Below are 23,323 nucleotides of genomic sequence, written 5' to 3' on the forward strand. Positions count from 1 at the left end.
GTCAGCCAGCAACCCTCCTCCATATGTCAGCCACACTCCTCCATATGTCAGCCACCCTCCTCCATGTGTCAGCCAGCCACCCTCCTCCATGTGTCAGCCTGCCTCCTCCATGTGTCAGCCAGCCTCCTCCATATGTCAGCCTCCCTTCTCCATATGTCAGCCACCATCCTCCATATGTCAGTCAACCTCCTCCATATGTCAGCCAGCCTCCCTCCTCCAAATGTCTGTCAGCCAGCGTCTTCCATATGTCAGCCTCCCAAACCTCCTCCATATGTCAGCCACCCTTCTCCGTATGTCAGCCAGCCTCCTCTGTATGTCAGCCAGCCTCCTCCTTATGTCAGCCAGCCTCCTCCATATGTCAGCCAGCCACCCTCCTCCATATGTCAGCCAGCCTCCCTCCTCCATATGTCAGTCAGCCACCCTCCTCCATATGTCAGCCAGCCTGCCACCCTCCTCCATTTGTCAGCCACCCTCCTCCATTAGTCAGCCTGCCTCCCTCCTCCATATGTAAGCCAGCCACCCTCCTCCATTTGTCAGCCACTCTCCTCCATTAGTCAGCCTGCCACCCTTCTCCATATGTCAGCCAGCCTCCTCCGCATGTCAGCCATTCTCCTCCTTATGTCAGCCAGCCTCCTCCATCTGTCAGCCTGCAACCCTCCTCCATCTGTCAGTCAGCCTCCCTCGTCCATATGTCAGTCAGCCTCCCTCGTCCATATGTCAGCCAGCCTTCGCTATATGTCAGCCAGCCACCCTCCTCCATATGTCAGCCTCCCTTCTCCATATGTCAGCCTCCCTTCTCCATATGTCAGCCAGCCTCCCTCCACCATATGTCAGCCACCCTCCTCCATATGTCAGCCAGCCTCCTCCAAATGTCAATCAGCTTCCTCCATATGTCAGCCACCCTTCTCCGTATGTGAGCCTCCCTCCTCCGTATGTGAGCCTCCCTCCTCCATATGTCAGAGTCCCTCCTCCATATGTCAGCCAGCCTCCTCCTCCATATGTCAGCCAGCCACCCTACTCCATATGTCAGCCAGCCACCCTCCACAATATGTCAGCCAGCCTCCGTTCTCCATATGTCAGCCAGCCTCCCTCCTCCATATGTCAGCCAGCCCCCGTCCTCCATATGTTAGCCACCCTCCTCCATATGTCAGCCAGCCTCCCTCCTCCATATGTCAGCCAGCCTCCCTCCTCCATATGTCAGCCAGCCTCCCTCCCTCATATGTCAGCCAGCCTCCCTCCTCCATATGTCAGCCAGCCACCCTCCTCCATATGTCAGCCATCCTCCTCCAAATGTCAGTCAGCCTCCTCCATATGTCAGTCAGCCACCCTCCTCCATATGTCAGCCAGCCAGCCACCCTCCTCCATTTGTCAGCCACCCTCCTCCATTAGTCAGCCTGCCTCCCTCCTCCATATGTAAGCCAGCCACCCTCCTCCATATGTCAGCCACCCTCCTCCATATGTCAGCCAGCCACCCTCCTCCATGTGTCATCCATCCTCCCTCCTCCATATGTCAGCCAGCCACCCTCCTCCATATGTCAGCCACCCTCCTCCATATGTCAGCCAGCCTCCTCCAGATGAATGTGCTACTCAGAGGCATGGCAGTCACGTTGTTGAGGAGATATTGGCAGTCACGTTGTTGAGGAGAATTAGTCCTAACTGTAGAGATGCTGAGTTGGGATGGATTATGATAGTCTATTTCCTACAGATTTGAATTGTGATTAATTGTATACCGGAAGAAAACACAGTATAAACTACCGTATCCATCCTTTATTCATCTCACTGTGACCACCTGATGGATCTCAGGGCCTTTGGAAAGGGCTACCGGGAAGTTTACAGACTGACTGGCAAAAGAAATCACTCTGACTGTCTGAAATCAGAAGGATAATCGAGAGACCAGTGGTAAAACTACCGGAGCTGATTGGCGGCAGGCAACACACGCTCTCCCTGTGATGTTGCCGCCGCGAGCGCTCTGTTCCAGTTATCTGCCCTTGCTCTAGACCACAAAGCTGCTGTACTTACCGAAGCATCACCAATCCCCGCGTGCTGACTGCGCAGGGGAGGAGAGGCCAGAGAGAGATAAGAGCATCCATCCATCCTCTCGTCCCTTTATCAACGGTAACACCCCATTCCCTCGGTCCTCGCGACACTCCCTTCTCACATCGCTTAAGGCTCTGCAAGGCTCGAGGAAGGCAGCTAGCGTTTTCGGTGTGTGTAGCAGCTACCAGGAGGCGCAAGGCAGAATGCGCGATGGGGCAAGCGTGTGGACACGCGCTCCTCTGCCGTAGCCAGCAGCACCAGTCCGCTGCTTCCGATATGTAAGTGCTACAGACCCGCGTGAGTTTTATTTTGTGTGAGAAAGTGAAAGAGATGCATGGAGAGAGCTATTCATAAAGCTATTTGTTCAACACAATTTGTATCTGATGCTGTGCCTGTGCTCTGGGTTGATTGACAGGCTCTGTTCTAGGCAATGTGTAAGTGTTTTCTCAGGTGTCCAGGGTTGTTCACTCACCCATCTCATCAAGAGTTTACCGGAATTTATCTCTAGAGAGTCTACTGCAAAGCAAAGTGATGCTACAGGAATGTGTGTGTGTCCAACCTGGTCTCAAAGGATTTTGTACTATTCTGTATGTAAACCTGAAAAAACAATTTATTATGATATATTATGTTTTGTATGGTATGTATTAATTTGTGGATGTCCATCAACCATTTTGTATGATATGTTACAAATTAAAATTCGTATTATATGATAAAAATGTGCAAAACATACAATATGTTACGAATTCTAGCTAGGTGGCTAATGTTAGCTAGGCTCGGAGTTAGTGTTAGGGTTAAGTTTAGGTGTTAGGTTAAAGGGTTAAAACCTCTCTAGGGTACGTGGGACGGTAGCACCTGGTCAACATCCAGTGAAATTGCAGGGCGCGAAATTCAAACTACAGAATTGTAAATATTTAACGTTCTTGAAAATACACATGCAATATGTCAAATTAAAGCTTAACTTGTTGTTAATCCTGCTATGGTGTCAGAATTCAAAAAGGCTTTATGGCGAAAGCAAACCATGTGATTATCTGTGGACAGCACCCATGAAACAAACACAGACAATCATATTTCATCCTGCCAAGTGCGGCACAAAACTCAGAAATAACGATATAATTCATGCCTTACCTTTGAAGATCTTCTTCTGTTGGCACTCCAATATGTTCCTTAAACATCACAAACTGTCCTTTTGTTTGATTAATTCTGTCGTTATATATCCAAAATGTCCATTTATTTGGCGCGTTTGATCCAGAAAAACACCGGTTCCAACTCGAGCAACATGACTACAAAATACCTAATAAGTTACCTGTAATCTTTGTCCAAACATTTCAAACAACTTTCCTAATACAACTTTAGGTAATTTTGACGTAAATTATCGATACATTTGAGACTGGATAAACTGTGTTCAATACCGGAGGAAAACAAAGTGGAGCGAGCTTTCAGGTCACGTGCCTCTAACAAACAGTACACTTCACTCTTCCCTCGTTCTGAACAGGGCTGCATCTTCATTACACAAAGGAAAAACCTCAACCAATTTCTAAAGACTGGTGACATCCAGTGGAAGCGATAGGAACTGCAAGCATATTTCTATTAAAACGGGCTTGCCATAGAAACCTAATGGAAAACAGATTGACCTAAAAAAAAAATCTGGATGGATTGTGCTCGGGGTTTCGCCTGCCAAATACGTTCTGTTATACTCACAGACATCATTCAAACAGTTTTAGAAACTTCAGAGTGTTTTCTATCATATACGACCAATTATAGACCTGAGTAGCAGGCAATTTACTTTGGGCACCTTAGTTTCCAAACTTCCAAATACTGCCCCCTACCCCGAAGAAGTTTTAAGTAACCATCTGTCTTATGGAACTATACCAAACGTAACATATCATACTAATTTGTGTGTCTAGTCTGAGATCCGGCTGGTGTGTCAGAGAGAGAGACAGAGAAAGAGAGAGTTTGTGTGTTTAAATGGGATATATGCCTAATAATGCAGTGATTTAATGAATATGGTAGAGTTGGTAACTTCACTAAAAGCAACAACCCCAATGCAGAAAGAACAGCTCACGTGATCTCCTTGCTTCTGATGTGTTTTTGCCTGTGTGGGTGTGTGTGCCAGCCTGTTATAAATTCACTTTGATGAGGACATTTCTTTCTTCAAGGGAGTTTATTTATCTAGGCAGCATCAATAATGTTTCAGCAGCAGAGAACAGAAGAGGAGGGAAGAGGTAATAATAGGAGAGGGAGGAGAGAGTGGCTGTGATGGGAGGAGAGGAGAGAGTGGCTGTGATGGGAGGAGAGGAGAGGAGAGGAGAGAGTGGCTGTGATGAGAGGAGAGGAGAGGAGAGGAGAGGAGAGAGTGGCTGTGATGAGAGGAGAGGAGAGAGTGGCTGTGATGGGAGGAGAGGAGAGGAGAGAGTGGCTGTGAGGAGAGGAGAGAGTGGCTGTGATGAGAGGAGAGGAGAGAGTGGCTGTGATGAGATGAGAGTGGCTGTGATGGGAGGAGAGGAGAGGAGAGGAGAGGAGAGTGGCTGTGATGGGAGGAGAGGAGATGAGAGGAGAGTGGCTGTGATGAGAGGAGAGAGTGGATGTGATGGGAGGAGAGGGGAGGAGAGAGTGGTTGTGATGGGAGGAGAGGAGAGGAGAGTGGTTGTGAGTAGAGGAGAGGGGAGGAGAGGAGAGAGTGGTTGTGATGAGAGGAGAGGAGAGGGGAGGAGAGTGGTTGTGAGGAGAGAGTGGTTGAGAGGAGAGGACAGGAGAGAGTGGTTGTGAGGAGAGGAGAGGGGAGGAGAGGAGAGAGTGGTTGTGAGGAGAGGAGAGGGGAGGAGAGAGTGGTTGTGATGAGAGGAGAGGAGAGAGTGGTTGTGATGAGAGGAGAGGAGAGGGGAGGAGAGAGTGGTTGAGGAGAGGATAGGGGAGGAGAGAGTGGTTGTGATGAGAGGAGAGGAGAGGGGAGGAGAGAGTGGTTGAGGAGAGGATAGGGGAGGAGAGAGTGGTTGTGATGAGAGGAGAGGGGAGGAGAGAGTGGTTGAGAGGAAAGGAGAGGAGAGAGTGGCTGTGATGGGAGGAGAGGAGAGGAGAGGTTGTGATGGTTCACCGTTTTGTTGCTGTACTCAATAACTGTTAACTGTCTACTTCTGGATAAAAGTGTAAATGTTTTAGTGTTTGTTTGTGCTTTTGAGAGAGGGTGTATGTGTTGTGGGTTTGACATGGTTAGGGCCACCGTACATATATAAGAGGCACGGATTTAATGTGTGTGTGGGTGTGTGTAGCGTGATTGAGAGAATGCTGGTTGTGCAGTATGTTGTCATCTCTAATGTGAGCACTCATGAATGCTGTTGGATTTTGCTAATACAGACATCACTGTTAGTGACACACACACACACACACACACACACACGCCTATCACTGGTACTATGAGGAGTGGAAGTGTGTGTGTTTGGAGGGCTGGTGTGTTTTGGGTGTGAGGGGACAGTGTGTGTGTGTTTTTTGGGCGGGCTCGGGCAGTGTGTGTGTGTGTTTTTTGGGCGGGCTCGGACAGTGTGTGTGTGTGTGTTTTGGGCGGGCTCGGACAGTGTGTGTGTGTGTTCTTTGGGCGGGCTCGGACAGTGTGTGTGTGGGTTGAGACTGACAGAATGACTCAAAGTGATCTCTCCCACCCATACACTCATCCTCACATTTTCCACTCTGTTTAAAGTGTCACCCTGGGTACACACACACACACTATCCTCACGTACAATTGAGCATGTACATGAGCACACACCCACATAAGCACTCAAGGATAGTCAACACACACACGCTGCCCTACAGGGTTACCAACATCACACGAGTGTGTGTGTGTGTGCGCACTGTGACCGATACTCAGGTGCTAATTGTAGCTGCAGGTAGGTGTAGGAGTTTTGAGTGCGTGCTCAGTGTGTGTGTTTGTGTCGGATTGGGTGACACGGTTGACTGTATGTCTAACAAGGATCCAGCATCAAGTACCTCCGTACCTGGTCCTGATTTTGTGTGTGTGTGTGTGTGAGAGAGAGAGAGATTTGCTTTTGTAATGTAAACATGTGTTTCCCATGCCAATAAAGCCCTTTAAACTGAGAGAGAGACCTGCCTCTCAAGAGAAGACAGGCTAGGTGCACACTGCCCACAAAATGAGGTGGAAACTGAGCTGCACTTCCTAATCTCCTACCAAATGTATGACCATATTAGAGACCGATATTTCCTTCAGATTACACAGATCCACAAAGAATTTGAAAACAAACACAATTTTGATAAACACCCATATTTATTGTGGGAAATAACAGTGCGCACAGTGTACCATCACAGCAGCAGATTTGTGACCTGTTGCCACAAGAAAAAGGAAACCAGTGAAGAACAAACACCATAGTAAATACAACTCATATTAATGTTGATTTATATTCCCGTTTTGTATTTTAACTATTTGCACATTGTTACATCACTGTAAATAGACATAATATGACATATTAAATGTCTCTATGGTGATGTGGGGATGAAGAAGAGAAGGCTGTCCTGGTGCATGGGTCCCACGGTGAGGGTGATGAAGAAGAGAAGGCTGTCCTGGTGCATGGGTCCCACGGTGAGGGTGATGAAGAAGAGAAGGCTGTCCTGGTGCATGGGTCCCACGGTGAGGGTGATGAAGAAGAGAAGGCTGTCCTGGTGCATGGGTCCCACGGTGAGGGTGATGAAGAAGAGAAGGCTGTCCTGGTGCATGGGTCCCACGGTGAGGGGGATGAAGAAGAGAAAGCTGTCCTGGTGCATGGGTCCCACGGTGAGGGGGATGAAGAAGAGAAAGCTGTCCTGGTGCATGGGTCCCACGGTGAGGGTGATGAAGAAGAGAAGGCTGTCCTGGTGCATGGGTCCCACGGTGAGGGGGAGTGGTGCTGTGATGTGCGTAATTTTGCCAGATCCCAATGGTCGTGTATCCAGGGCTTGGACAGGAAAAGGAGAGGAGAGCGGGTATGAAGTTAAGTTCAGGGAGAAGGTGAGGGCCTGGTTGATGAAGTTCCCAGCAGCACCAGAGTCCACTAGAGCTGTAGAGACAACACTTGAGGGACAGCAGCCAGTGAACTGGGAAGCAGAAAGGGTTTGGCGGAAAACGATGATAATTTAATACTCACTCCTACCCTGGGAGACGGAAGGTCACAGAGCCGCTCTACTGCTCTTATGGAACATCTAATACAAATGTCAAATGAAAAACATAAGCAGCAAATCAACCCAGAGCTACACTATGAATACTTTGAAACTCAAACAGTGTAAACATACACTGAAACGCAATACATTTAATTATACCAATAATGGAGCAATTTAAGCACGACAAAGCCATAAGAATTAGCCATACAAGATGAAGGAATTTGGAAAACATATTTTGATAATCTACACAAAAACATTAACGAAAAATGTAACATTCTGGAATCAGTCATTAAAGCAACCAAAATCCATTAGATTACCCAATAACCCAACAATGACACGCCTGCTCCTGCTCCCCCCCCTTCCCTGATGTCTGGAACCAGGGGCTCATCTCAATGATCCACAAAAGTGGAGACAAATCAGACCCCAGTAATTACAGAGGAATATGCGAAACCACCATCACACTACTGACCATAAATACACCTCACACACTAATTAATAACCACCATCACACTACTGACCATAAATACACCTCACACACTAATTAATAACCACCATCACACTACTGACCATAAATACACCTCACACACTAATTAATAACCACCATCACACTACTGACCATAAATACACCTCACACACTAATTAATAACCACCATCACACTACTGACCATAAATACACCTCACACACTAATTAATAACCACCATCACACTACTGACCATAAATACACCTCACACACTAATTAATAACCACCATCACACTACTGCCCATAAATACACCTCACACACTAATTAATAACCACCATCACACTACTGACCATAAATACACCTCACACACTAATTAATAACCACCATCACACTACTGACCATAAATACACCTCACACACTAATTAATAACCACCATCACACTACTGACCATAAATACACCTCACACACTAATTAATAACCACCATCACACTACTGACCATAAATACACCTCACACACTAATTAATAACCACCATCACACTACTGACCATAAATACACCTCACACACTAATTAATAACCACCATCACACTACTGACCATAAATACACCTCACACACTAATTAATAACCACCATCACACTACTGACCATAAATACACCTCACACACTAATTAATAACCACCATCACACTACTGACCATAAATACACCTCACACACTAATTAATAACCACCATCACACTACTGACCATAAATACACCTCACACACTAATTAATAACCACCATCACACTACTGACCATAAATACACCTCACACACTAATTAATAACCACCATCACACTACTGACCATAAATACACCTCACACACTAATTAATAACCACCATCACACTACTGCCCATAAATACACCTCACACACTAATTAATAACCACCATCACACTACTGACCATAAATACACCTCACACACTAATTAATAACCACCATCACACTACTGACCATAAATACACCTCACACACTAATTAATAACCACCATCACACTACTGCCCATAAATACACCTCACACACTAATTAATAACCACCATCACACTACTGCCCATAAATACACCTCACACACTAATTAATAACCACCATCACACTACTGACCATAAATATACCTCACACACTAATTAATAACCACCATCACACTACTGACCATAAATACACCTCACACACTAATTAATAACCACCATCACACTACTGACCATAAATACACCTCACACACTAATTAATAACCACCATCACACTACTGACCATAAATACACCTCACACACTAATTAATAACCACCATCACACTACTGACCATAAATACACCTCACACACTAATTAATAACCACCATCACACTACTGACCATAAATACACCTCACACACTAATTAATAACCACCATCACACTACTGACCATAAATACACCTCACACACTAATTAATAACCACCATCACACTACTGACCATAAATACACCTCACACACTAATTAATAACCACCATCACACTACTGACCATAAATACACCTCACACACTAATTAATAACCACCATCACACTACTGACCATAAATACACCTCACACACTAATTAATAACCACCATCACACTACTGACCATAAATACACCTCACACACTAATTAATAACCACCATCACACTACTGACCATAAATACACCTCACACACTAATTAATAACCACCATCACACTACTGACCATAAATACACCTCACACACTAATTAATAACCACCATCACACTACTGACCATAAATACACCTCACACACTAATTAATAACCACCATCACACTACTGACCATAAATACACCTCACACACTAATTAATAACCACCATCACACTACTGACCATAAATACACCTCACACACTAATTAATAACCACCATCACACTACTGACCATAAATACACCTCACACACTAATTAATAACCACCATCACACTACTGACCATAAATACACCTCACACACTAATTAATAACCACCATCACACTACTGACCATAAATACACCTCACACACTAATTAATAACCACCATCACACTACTGACCATAAATACACCTCACACACTAATTAATAACCACCATCACACTACTGACCATAAATACACCTCACACACTAATTAATAACCACCATCACACTACTGACCATAAATACACCTCACACACTAATTAATAACCACCATCACACTACTGACCATAAATACACCTCACACACTAATTAATAACCACCATCACACTACTGTCCATAAATACACCTCACACACTAATTAATAACCACCATCACACTACTGACCATAAATACACCTCACACACTAATTAATAACCACCATCACACTACTGACCATAAATACACCTCACACACTAATTAATAACCACCATCACACTACTGACCATAAATACACCTCACACACTAATTAATAACCACCATCACACTACTGCCCATAAATACACCTCACACACTAATTAATAACCACCATCACACTACTGCCCATAAATACACCTCACACACTAATTAATAACCACCATCACACTACTGACCATAAATACACATCACACACTAATTAATAACCACCATCACACTACTGACCATAAATACACCTCACACACTAATTAATAACCACCATCACACTACTGACCATAAATACACCTCACACACTAATTAATAACCACCATCACACTACTGCCCATAAATACACCTCACACACTAATTAATAACCACCATCACACTACTGACCATAAATACACCTCACACACTAATTAATAACCACCATCACACTACTGACCATAAATACACCTCACACACTATTTAATAACCACCATCACACTACTGACCATAAATACACCGCACACACTAATTAATAACCACCATCACACTACTGACCATAAATACACCTCACACACTAATTAATAACCACCATCACACTACTGACCATAAATACACCTCACACACTAATTAATAACCACCATCACACTACTGACCATAAATACACCTCACACACTAATTAATAACCACCATCACACTACTGACCATAAATACACCTCACACACTAATTAATAACCACCATTACACTACTGACCATAAATACACCTCACATACTAATTAATAACCACCATCACACTACTGACCATAAATACACCTCACACACTAATTAATAACCACCATCACACTACTGACCATAAATACACCTCACACACTAATTAATAACCACCATCACACTACTGACCATAAATACACCTCACACACTAATTAATAACCACCATCACACTACTGACCACAAATACACCTCACACACTAATTAATAACCACCATCACACTACTGACCATAAATACACCTCACACACTAATTAATAACCACCATCACACTACTGACCATAAATACACCTCACACACTAATTAATAACCACCATCACACTACTGACCATAAATACACCTCACACATTAATTAATAACCACCATCACACTACTGACCATAAATACACCTCACACACTAATTAATAACCACCATCACACTACTGACCATAAATACACCTCACACACTAATGAATAACCACCATCACACTACTGACCATAAATACACCTCACACACTAATTAATAACCACCATCACACTACTGACCATAAATACACCTCACACACTAATGAATAACCACCATCACACTACTGACCATAAATACACCTCACACACTAATTAATAACCACCATCACACTACTGACCATAAATACACCTCACACACTAATTAATAACCACCATCACACTACTGACCATAAATACACCTCACACACTAATTAATAACCACCATCACACTACTGACCATAAATACACCTCACACACTAATTAATAACCACCATCACACTACTGACCATAAATACACCTCACACACTAATTAATAACCACCATCACACTACTGACCATAAATACACCTCACACACTATTTAATAACCACCATCACACTACTGACCATAAATACACCGCACACACTAATTAATAACCACCATCACACTACTGACCATAAATACACCTCACACACTAATTAATAACCACCATCACACTACTGACCATAAATACATCGCACACACTAATTAATAACCACCATCACACTACTGACCATAAATACACCTCACACACTAATTAATAACCACTTCCACCAAAAAAAAGAGCTCAAAGTATGTTCTTAATTTACTCAATTTATATTTGACACACAGGTCTATTCTTCAGAATTCTCCAAAGTGGGCTGGTGGTAAGGTGTGCTGACTTAATAAAATGTATGTACACAGAAAACAAGTGTGCAATAAAATCAAAAACCAAATAACATAGTTATTTATAAACGTTGAGGTGTGAGACAAGGCTGCAGTTTGAGTCCAAACCCTTCAACATTTATATCAATGAAATAGCAGACATGTTGGACCATTCTCCATTCCAAGGACTGCTATATGCTGATGATTTGGTTCTTCTATCACCAACCAAAGAAGGTCTTCAACAGAACCTTAACATTCTAGAGAAACATTGACATAATTGGGTCCTGGCAGTAAATAAAACATCCAGGGAAAAAAAACAGATGTCAGAAACACAATTATAAATGAACCTTCTCAGTCAGCTGGTGTTGGACCTCACCTACCAAGTTGACACCAGCACTGCTTCAAAATAAACAATTCAAACAAACAAAATCATGAACCAATCATAGGACTCATATTTACAACATTGGAAAAACAAAACAAAATCCCAAAGCCGACTAAATTGCTATCTGACCCTAAACAGAGAATGTGAATTGGCTGATTATCTCTACTCTGTCAGAGATACGAAGCAGAGACAGATCCATACCAAGTACAGGCTGAGTGACCACCAATTGGCAATAGAAACCGGCAGGCATAAAAAGACATGGCTACCCAAAGAGGAGTGTGTATGAGGTCACTGCACAACAGGGGAGGTAGAAACAGAGATGCACTTTGTCCTTTACTGTGATAAATATTCCTCACCAAGAGATTCATTATTCACAGAAATTACTACATTGATTCAAAACGTTAACTTATTAAACCCAGAGGAAAAACTAATAATACTCATGGGAGAAGAAGCCACAGCTCATCTTGCAGCCAAATATGTATTAGCCTGGGACAGCCTGAAGGACACTGAATAATAACATCAGTATAGTAAGCAGAAACTTACTTATTATTTGTATTCTTGTTATTACTGTTGTGATTATTATTCCAAATAGTAGTTGTATGGGCAGTAGGGGTGATGGTAATGATAGCAGTTTAATGATGGTGGTAGTGTCACGCCTGCTCCCACTCTCCCTCTCCTGTGCTCGAGGGCACCAGACCGCCTATCATTACGCACACCTGTCCCCTTCGTTACGCGCACCTGCGCCTCATTGGACCCACCAAACTATTTGATCGCCTCCCCTTTATCTGTCTGTTTCTTATGTTTGTTCCCTGTGTTTACATTGATCTCGTTACTTTGTCCCCTGTCCCGACGCTGTTCCTGTTTTGTGTCCGTTATTTATCAAATGTTCTCCCTGTACCTACTTCCTGTCTCCAGCGTCGATCCTCACAAGTAGTAGTAGTGGTAATGATGATGGTAGTGGTAATGATGATGGTAGTTGTGATGATGCTAGTTGTGATGATGATGGTAGTAGTAATGATGATGGTAGTTGTAATGTTGATGGTAGTAGTAATGTTGATGGTAGTAGTAATGATGATGGTAGTAGTAATGATGATGGTAGTAGTAATGATGATGGTAGTTGTGATGGGGATGGTAGTTGTAATGATGATGGTAGTTGTAATGATGATGGTAGTAGTAATGATGATGGTAGTAGTAATGATGATGGTAGTTGTGAGGATGGTAGTTGTAATGATGATGGTAGTTGTAATGATGATGGTAGTAGTAATGATGATGGTAGTAGTAATGATGATGGTAGTTGTATGATGGTAGCTGTAATGATGATGGTAGTTGTAATGATGATGGTAGAGTAATGATGATGGTAGTGGTAATGATGATGGTAGTAGTAATGATGATGGTAGTTGTAATGATGATGGTAGAGTAATGATGATGGTAGTGGTAATGATGATGGTAGTTGTAATGATGATGGTAGTTGTAATGATGATGGTAGTGGTAATGATGATGGTAGTTGTAATGATGATGGTAGTTGTAATGATGATAGTAGTGGTAATGATGATGGTAGTTGTAATGATGATGGTAGTTGTAATGATGATGGTAGTTGTAATGATTATGGTAGTGGTAATGATGATGGTAGTAGTAATGATTGTAGTTGTAATGATGATGGTAGTTGTAATGATGATGGTAGTTGTAATGATGATGGTAGTTGTAATGATGATGGTAGTAGTAATGATGATGGTAGTAGTAATGATGATGGTAGTTGTAATGATGATGGTAGTTGTAATGTTGATGGTAGTTGTAATGATGATGGTAGTTGTAATGATGATGGTAGTAGTAATGATGATGATGGTAGTGGTAATGATGATGGTAGTTGTAATGATGATGGTAGTAGTAATGATGATGGTAGTGGTAATGATGATGGTAGTTGTAATGTTGATGGTAGTTGTAATGATAATGGTAGTAGTAATGATGATGGTAGTTGTAATGTTTATGGTAGTTGTAATGATGATGGTAGTTGTAATGATGATGGTAGTTGTATGATGGTAGCTGTAATGATGATGGTAGCTGTAATGATGATGGTAGTAGTAATGATGATGGTAATTGTAGTACTGATGTAATGGTGAGGATGACAGTTAGTTATAGTTTTATTTTCAAACTTTAGCCTTTTATATTTATTATATTGCTACTATTGACTGTTACCATTTTATTGTTGTTAAAAAAATAAATTTAAAAAAAAGTTATCATTCATTATTTCATAACAATGTATATTGTATACATTGTTGCTTAGGCAATATTAAAGCAATGCTTCTCATGAGAGAGAGGGCCTAGGTTATACGGGACATGAATGGTTAGTCTAGGGAAGGGTGTCGCTTATTGAATTCAGTCCTTCTGTCTGTCCCTGGTCCTCGGCTCATCACTTATTAACACATTCTAAAAGCCACCATGTGTCTGGATCCACAAGTGTCTGCTGTACTGTAATTTAGTAAAGCCAACTTGACATTTGCTCAGTACATTGTTTTCACTGAAGCAATGTAGGTGTCTGTTGTTAATGATAATGCAAAGGCTTTTCACTCTCTCGGCACATAATCATTTAACACGACTGAAACCATTATTCTAAAAGCCACCATTTGTCTGGATCCTTAAGTGTCCCCAGGCTGTCACAGAGCCCGTGGACTTGGGGGTATGACAGTCTGCTGTGTGTTTGTGGAATGTAAGGATGTAATGTGACCAAGGGGATTTTACCACCATGACGTCATGAGGACAGACATAAGAGGTATTGTGTATTGTGTGTTGTGTGTGTGTGTGTGTGTTTGTGTGTGTGTGTGTGTGTGTGTGTGTGTGTGTGTGTGTGTGTGTGTGTGTGTGTGTTTGTTCCCTGTGTTTACATTGATCTCGTTACTTTGTCCCCTGTCCCGACGCTGTTCCTGTTTTGTGTCCGTTATTTATCAAATGTTCTCCCTGTACCTACTTCCTGTCTCCAGCGTCGATCCTCACAAGTAGTAGTAGTGGTAATGATGATGGTAGTGGTAATGATGATGGTAGTTGTGATGATGCTAGTTGTGATGATGATGGTAGTAGTCATGATGATGGTAGTTGTAATGTTGATGGTAGTAGTAATGATGATGGTAGTAGTAATGATGATGGTAGTAGTAATGATGATGGTAGTAGTAATGATGATGGTAGTTGTGATGGTGATGGTAGTTGTAATGATGATGGTAGTAGTAATGATGATGGTAGTAGTAATGATGATGGTAGTGGTAATGATGATGGTAGTGGTAATGATGATGGTAGTTGTGAGGATGGTAGTTGTGATGATGATGGTAGTTGTAATGATGATGGTAGTTGTAATGATGATGGTAGTTGTGATGATGATGGTAGTTGTGAGGATGGTAGTTGTGAGGATGGTAGTTGTAATGATGATGGTAGTGGTAATGATGATGGTAGTAGTAATGATGATAGTAGTAGTAATGATGATGGTAGTGGTAATGATGATGGTAGTTGTGAGGATGGTAGTAGTAATGATGATGGTAGTGGTAATGATGATGGTAGTAGTAATGATGATGGTAGTTGTAATGATGATGGTAGTTGTGAGGATGGTAGTAGTAATGATGATGGTAGTGGTAATGATGATGGTAGTGGTAAAGATGATGGTAGTTGTAATGATGATGGTAGTTGTAATGATGATGGTTGTTGTAATGATGATGATGGTTGTTGTAATGATGATGATGGTAGTAGTAATGATGATGATGGTAGTAGTAATGATGATGGTAGTTGTAATGATGATGGTAGTGGTAATGATGATGGTAGTTGTAATGATGATGGTAGTGGTAATGATGATGGTAGTGGTAATGTTGATGGTAGTAGTAATGATGATGGTAGTAGTAAGGATGATGGTAGTAGTAAGGATGATGGTACTAGTAATGATGATGGTAGTTGTAATGATGATGGTAGTTGTAATGATGATGGTAGTTGTATGATGGTAGTAGTAATGATGACGGTAGTGGTAATGATGATGGTAGTTGTAATGATGATGGTAGTTGTAATGATGATGGTAGTTGTGGGGATGGTAGTAGTAATGATGATGGTAGTGGTAATGATGATGGTAGTGGTAAAGATGATGGTAGTTGTAATGATGATGGTAGTTGTAATGATGATGGTAGTTGTAATGATGATGGTAGTAGTAATGATGATGGTAGTAGTATGATGATGGTAGTTGTAATGATGATGGTAGTTGTAATGATGATGGTTGTTGTAATGATGATGATGGTTGTTGTAATGATGATGATGGTAGTAGTAATGATGATGATGGTAGTAGTAATGATGATGGTAGTTGTAATGATGATGGTAGTGGTAATGATGATGGTAGTTGTAATGATGATGGTAGTGGTAATGATGATGGTAGTGGTAATGTTGATGGTAGTAGTAATGATGATGGTAGTAGTAAGGATGATGGTAGTAGTAAGGATGATGGTACTAGTAATGATGATGGTAGTTGTAATGATGATGGTAGTTGTATGATGGTAGTGGTAATGTTGATGGTAGTGGTAATGATGATGGTAGTTGTAATGATGATGGTAGTTGTAATGATGATGGTAGTTGTAATGATGATGGTAGTTGTAATGATGATGGTAGTTGTATGATGGTAGTAGTAATGATGATGGTAGTAGTAATGATGATGGTAGTAGTTGTAATGATGATGGTAGTGGTAATGTTGATGGTAGTTGTAATGATGATGGTAGTAGTAATGATGATGGTAGAGTAATGATGATGGTAGTTGTAATGATGATGGTAGTAGTAATGATGATGGTAGTAGTAATGATGATGGTAGTTGTAATGTTGATGGTAGTTGTAATGTTGATGGTAGTTGTAATGATGATGGTAGTTGTAATGATGATGGTAGTAGTAATGATGATGATGGTAGTGGTAATGATGATGGTAGTTGTAATGATGATGGTAGTAGTAATGATGATGGTAGTTGTAATGATGATGGTAGCAGTAATGATGATGGTAGTAGTAATGATGATGGTAGTTGGATGATGGTAGTTGTAATGATGATGGTAGTTGTAATGATGATGGCAGTTGTAATAATGATGGTAGTTGTAATGATGATGGTAGTTGGATGATGGTAGTTGTAATGATGATGGTAGTTGTAATGATGATGGCAGTTGTAATAATGATGGTAGTTGTATTGATGATGGTAGTTGTAATGATGATGGTAGTAGTAATGATGATGGTAGTTGTAATGATGATGGTAGTTGTAATGATGATGGTAGTTGTAATGATGATGGTAGTTGTAATGATGATGGTAGTTGTAATGATGATGGTAGTAGTAATGATGATGGTAGTTGTAATGATGATGGTAGTTGTAATGATGATGGTAGTAGTAATGATGATGGTAGTTGTAATGATGATGGTAGTAGTAATGATGTTGATGGTAGTTGTAATGATGATGGTAGTTGTAATGATGATGGTAGAGGTAATGTTGATGGTAGTTGTAATGTTGATGGTAGTTGTAATGATGATGGTAGTAGTAATGATGATGGTAGTAGTAATGATGATGGTAGTAGTAATGATGATGGTAGTTGTAATGATGATGGTAGTAGTAATGATGATGGTAGTAGTAATGATGATGGTAGTTGGATGATGGTAGTTGTAATGATGATGGTAGTTGTAATGATGATGGCAGTTGTAATAATGATGGTAGTAGTAATGATGATGGTAGTTGGATGATGGTAGTTGTAATGATGATGGCAGTTGTAATAATGATGGTAGTTGTAATGATGATGGTAGTTGGATGATGGTAGTTGTAATGATGATGGTAGTTGTAATGATGATGGCAGTTGTAATAATGATGGTAGTTGTATTGATGATGGTAGTTGTAATGATGATGGTAGTAGTAATGATGATGGTAGTTGTAATGATGATGGTAGTTGTAATGATGATGGTAGTTGTAATGATGATGGTAGTTGTAATGATGATGGTAGTTGTAATGATGATGGTAGTTGTAATGATGATGGTAGTTGTAATGATGATGGTAGTTGTAATGATGATGGTAGTAGTAATGATGATGGTAGTTGTAATGATGATGGTAGTAGTAATGATGTTGATGGTAGTTGTAATGATGATGGTAGTTGTAATGATGATGGTAGTTGTAATGATGATGGTAGTTGTAATGATGATGGTAGAGGTAATGTTGATGGTAGTTGTAATGTTGATGGTAGTTGTAATGATGATGGTAGTAGTAATGATGATGGTAGTAGTAATGATGATGGTAGTAGTAATGATGATGGTAGTTGTAATGATGATGGTAGTTGTAATGATGATGGTAGTAGTAATGATGATGGTAGTAGTAATGATGATGGTAGTTGTAATGATGATGGTAGTAGTAATGATGATGGTAGTAGTAATGATGATGGTATTTGGATGATGGTAGTTGTAATGATGATGGTAGTTGTAATGATGATGGTAGTAGTAATGATGATGGTAGTTGTAATGATGATGGTAGTAGTAATGATGATGGTAGTTGTAATGATGATGGTAGTAGTAATGATGATGGTAGTGGTAATGATGATGGTAGTTGTAATGATGATGGTAGTAGTAATGATGATGGTAATTGTAGTACTGATGTAATGGTGAGGATGACAGTTAGTTATAGTTTTATTTTCAAACTTTAGCCTTTTATATTTATTATATTGCTACTATTGACTGTTACCATGATGATGGTAGTAGTAATGATGATGGTAGTAGTAATGATGATGGTAGTAGTAATGATGTTGATGGTAGTTGTAATGATGATGGTAGTTGTAATGATGATGGTAGTTGTAATGTTGATGGTAGTTGTAATGTTGATGGTAGTTGTAATGTTGATGGTAGTTGTAATGATGATGGTAGTAGTAATGATGATGGTAGTAGTAATGATGATGGTAGTAGTAATGATGATGGTAGTTGTAATGATGATGGTAGTTGTAATGATGATGGTAGTAGTAATGATGATGGTAGTAGTAATGATGATGGTATTTGGATGATGGTAGTTGTAATGATGATGGTAGTTGTAATGATGATGGTAGTTGTAATGATGATGGTAGTAGTAATGATGATGGTAGTAGTAATGATGATGGTAGTTGTAATGATGATGGTAGTAGTAATGATGATGGTAGTAGTAATGATGATGGTATTTGGATGATGGTAGTTGTAATGATGATGGTAGTTTTAATGATGATGGTAGTAGTAATGATGATGGTAGTTGTAATGATGATGGTAGTAGTAATGATGATGGTAGTTGTAATGATGATGGTAGTAGTAATGATGATGGTAGTGGTAATGATGATGGTAGTTGTAATGTTGATGGTAGTTGTAATGATAATGGTAGTAGTAATGATAATGGTAGTAGTAATGATGATGGTAGTAGTAATGATGATGGTAGTGGTAATGATGATGGTAGTTGTAATGATGATGGTAGTAGTAATGATGATGGTAGTTGTAATGATGATGGTAGTTGTAATGTTGATGGTAGTTGTAATGATAATGGTAGTAGTAATGATAATGGTAGTAGTAATGATGATGGTAGTTGTAATGATGATGGTAGTAGTAATGATGATGGTAGTAGTAATGATGATGGTAGTAGTAATGATGATGGTAGTAGTAATGATGATGGTAATTGTAGTACTGATGTAATGGTGAGGATGACAGTTAGTTATAGTTTTATTTTCAAACTTTAGCCTTTTATATTTATTATATTGCTACTATTGACTGTTACCATTTTATTGTTGTTAAAAAAATAAATTAAAAAAAAAGTTATCATTCATTATTTCATAACAATGTATATTGTATACATTGTTGCTTAGGCAATATTAAAGCAATGCTTCTCTTGAGAGAGAGGGCCTAGGTTATACGGGACATGAATGGTTAGTCTAGGGAAGGGTGTCGCTTATTGAATTCAGTCCTTCTGTCTGTCCCTGGTCCTCGGCTCATCACTTATTAACACATTCTAAAAGCCACCATGTGTCTGGATCCACAAGTGTCTGCTGTACTGTAATTTAGTAAAGCCAACTTGACATTTGCTCAGTACATTGTTTTCACTGAAGCAATGTAGGTGTCTGTTGTTAATGATAATGCAAAGGCTTTTCACTCTCTCGGCACATAATCATTTTACACAACTGAAACCATTATTCTAAAAGCCACCATTTGTCTGGATCCTTAAATGTCCCCAGGCTGTCACAGAGCCCGTGGACTTGGGGGTATGACAGTCTGCTGTGTGTTTGTGGAATGTAAGGATGTAATGTGACCAAGGGGATTTTACCACCATGACGACATGAGTACAGACATACGAGGTATTGTGTATTGTGTGTTGTGTGTGTGTGTGTGTGTTTGTGTGTGTGTGTGTGTGTGTTTGGTGTTTTGTCCCCCACACTACTTGCCTGTTCTGTTGGAGACTTGAGACCTGTAGAGAGTGAGGTCTCTCCCTACTTCACAGTCATGGAACTCTCTCTTTCTCTCTCCATCCCTCACCCTCTTAACTCTCTCTCTCTCTCCATCCCTTACCCTCTGAACTCTCTCTTTCTCTCCATCCCTTACCCTCTTAACTCTCTCTCTCTCTCCATCCCTTACCCTCTTAACTCTCTCTCTCTCCATCCCTCACCCTCTTAACTCTCTTTCTCTCTCCATCCCTCACCCTCTTAACTCTCTCTCTCTCTCCATCCCTTACCCTCTTAACTCTTTCTCTCTCCATCCCTCACCCTCTTAACTCTCTCTCTCTCTCCATCCCTTACCCTCTTAACTCTCTATCTCTCTCCATCCCTTACCCTCTTAACTCTCTCTCTCTCTCTATCCCTTACCCTCTTAACGCTCTCTTTCTCTCTCCATCCCTTACCCTCTTAACTCTCTCTTTCTCTCTCCATCCCTTACCCTCTCAACTCTCTCTCTCTCTCCATCCCTTACCCTCTTAACTCTCTCTCTCTCTCTCCATCCCTTACCCTCTTAACTCTCTCTCTCTCTCCATCCCTTACCCTCTTAACTCTCTCTCTCTCTCCATCCCTTACCCTCTTAACTCTCTCTTTCTCTCTCCATCCCTTACCCTCTTAACTCTCTTTCTCTCTCCATCCCTCACCCTCTTAACTCTCTCTCTCTCTCTCCATCCCTCACCCTCTTAACTCTCTCTCTCTCTCCATCCCTCACCCTCTTAACTCTCTCTCTCTCTCCATCCCTTACCCTCTGAACTCTCTCTTTCTCTCTCCATCCCTTACCCTCTTAACTCTCTCTCTCTCCATCCCTTACCCTCTTATCTCTCTCTTCTCTCTCCATCCCTTACCCTCTTAACTCTCTTTCTCTCTCCATCCCTTACCCTCTTAACTCTCTCTTTCTCTCTCCATCCCTTACCCTCTTAACTCTCTCTTTCTCTCTCCATCCCTTACCCTCTTAACTCTCTCTTTCTCTCTCCATCCCTTACCCTCTTAACTCTCTCTTTCTCTCTCCATCCCTTACCCTCTTAACTCTCTCTTCTCTCCTGCTGGAAAGGGGGATGAGATGGAGAGAGGTGTTTCATAAAATACTTTCAAGGGTTGCCAGGCAACTAATGGTGTCTATCTCTCTCTCCTTCTCTCTACCACTCCCTAAACATTATACAACAAACATCCTGTGTGTGTGAGAGAGAGTGAGCGAGACAGTTTGTGTGTGTGTGTGAGTTTGTATACAGTACCAGTTTTAGAACACCTACTCATTCAATGGTTTGTCTTTCTTCTTACTACTTTCTACATTGTAGAATAATAGTGAAGACATCAAAACTATGAAATAACACATATGGAATCATGTAGTAACCAAAAAAGTGTTAAACTGAACAACCGTGAAGCTTACAGGACTAAGATAAGATAGACAGCTGTCCCTGATTGAGAACCATACCCGGCCAAAACATAGAACACAAAACATAGAATGCCCACCCCACATCACTCCCTGACCTAACCAATAAAATGGCTCTCTTAAGGTCAGGGCGTGACCCCCCCCCCCCCAAAGGTGCGGACTCCGGCCGCAAAACCTGAACCTATAGGGGAGGGTCTGGGTGGGCATCTATCCACAGTGGCGGCTCTGGTGCGGGACGTAGTCCCCGCTCCACCTCTGGCTCACCCCACTTTGGTAGCGCCTCTGTTGTGGGGACCCTCGCCGCCGACCCCGGACTGGGGACCCTCTCTGCGGGCCCCGGACTGGGGACCCTCTCTGCGGGCCCCGGACTGGGGACCCTCTCTGCGGGCCCTGGGCTGGGGACCCTCGCTGCGGGCCCCGGGCTGGGCACCCTCGTGGCGGGCCCCGGGCTGGGCACCCTCGTGGTGGGCCCTGGACTGGGCATCCTCGTGGCGGGCCCCGGACTGGACACCTTCGTTGCAGGCCCCGGGCTGGACACCCTCGCTGGGGGCTCCAGACTGGAGGCCGTCGCTGGGGTCTTCGGACTGGAGGCCGTTGCTGGAGGCTCAGGACTGGAGGCTGTTGCTGGAGGCTTCGGACTGGAGGCCGTCGTTGGAGGCTTCGTGCCATGACTCCTCACTGGAGGCTTCGTGCCATAGATCATCACTGGAGGCTTCTTGCCATGGCGGGCATCGGATACACTGGGCCGTGAAGGCGCACTGGCGGTCTCGAGCGCAGAGCTGGCACAACCCTTTCTGGCTGGATGCCCACTTCCACCCGGCAAATGCGGGACGCTGGCACAGAGAACACCAGCCTGTGAATTCCCTCTCGAGACACCATGCGCATCACCCCATAACACGGTGCCTGACCAGTCACATGCTCCCCACAGTAAGCACGGGGAGTTGGCTCAGGTCTAAACTCCGACTCCGCCAATATCCCCGTGTGCCCCACCCCACATTGTTTTTGGGGCTGCCTCTCGTGCCTGCTTCGCTGACTTGGCTCCTCATCTCTGCCGCTCCGCCTTAGCTGCCTCCATCTCCTCCCTCGGACGGTGATACTCCCCGGCCTGCGTCCAGGGTCCCTCTCCATCCAGGATCTCCTCCCATGTCCAGGAGTCCTCTTTACCACGCTGCTTGGTCCTTTGGTGGTGGGTAGTTCTGTCACG

At 42.3% G+C, this 23,323-nt stretch overlaps 1 protein-coding gene across 1 annotated transcript in view; it reads left to right on the forward strand.

Moving 5' to 3' along the window:
* Window positions 1-1,572: 1,572 nt before the first annotated feature.
* Window positions 1,573-23,323, forward strand: part of LOC110536894 (cGMP-dependent 3',5'-cyclic phosphodiesterase) — a 401,529-nt gene continuing 379,778 nt past the window's right edge. Inside the window, exon 1 of the mRNA XM_090223966.1 lies at window positions 1,573-2,315. Coding sequence (XP_090080092.1) covers window positions 2,248-2,315 — 68 coding nt within the window. The 5' untranslated portion in view covers window positions 1,573-2,247. The remainder of the gene's footprint in view (window positions 2,316-23,323) is intronic.

This window comes from Oncorhynchus mykiss, chromosome 27 (assembly GCF_057628025.1).
Source record: "Oncorhynchus mykiss isolate SJ-2025 chromosome 27, ASM5762802v1, whole genome shotgun sequence".
Taxonomy (NCBI): Eukaryota; Metazoa; Chordata; class Actinopteri; order Salmoniformes; family Salmonidae; genus Oncorhynchus; species Oncorhynchus mykiss.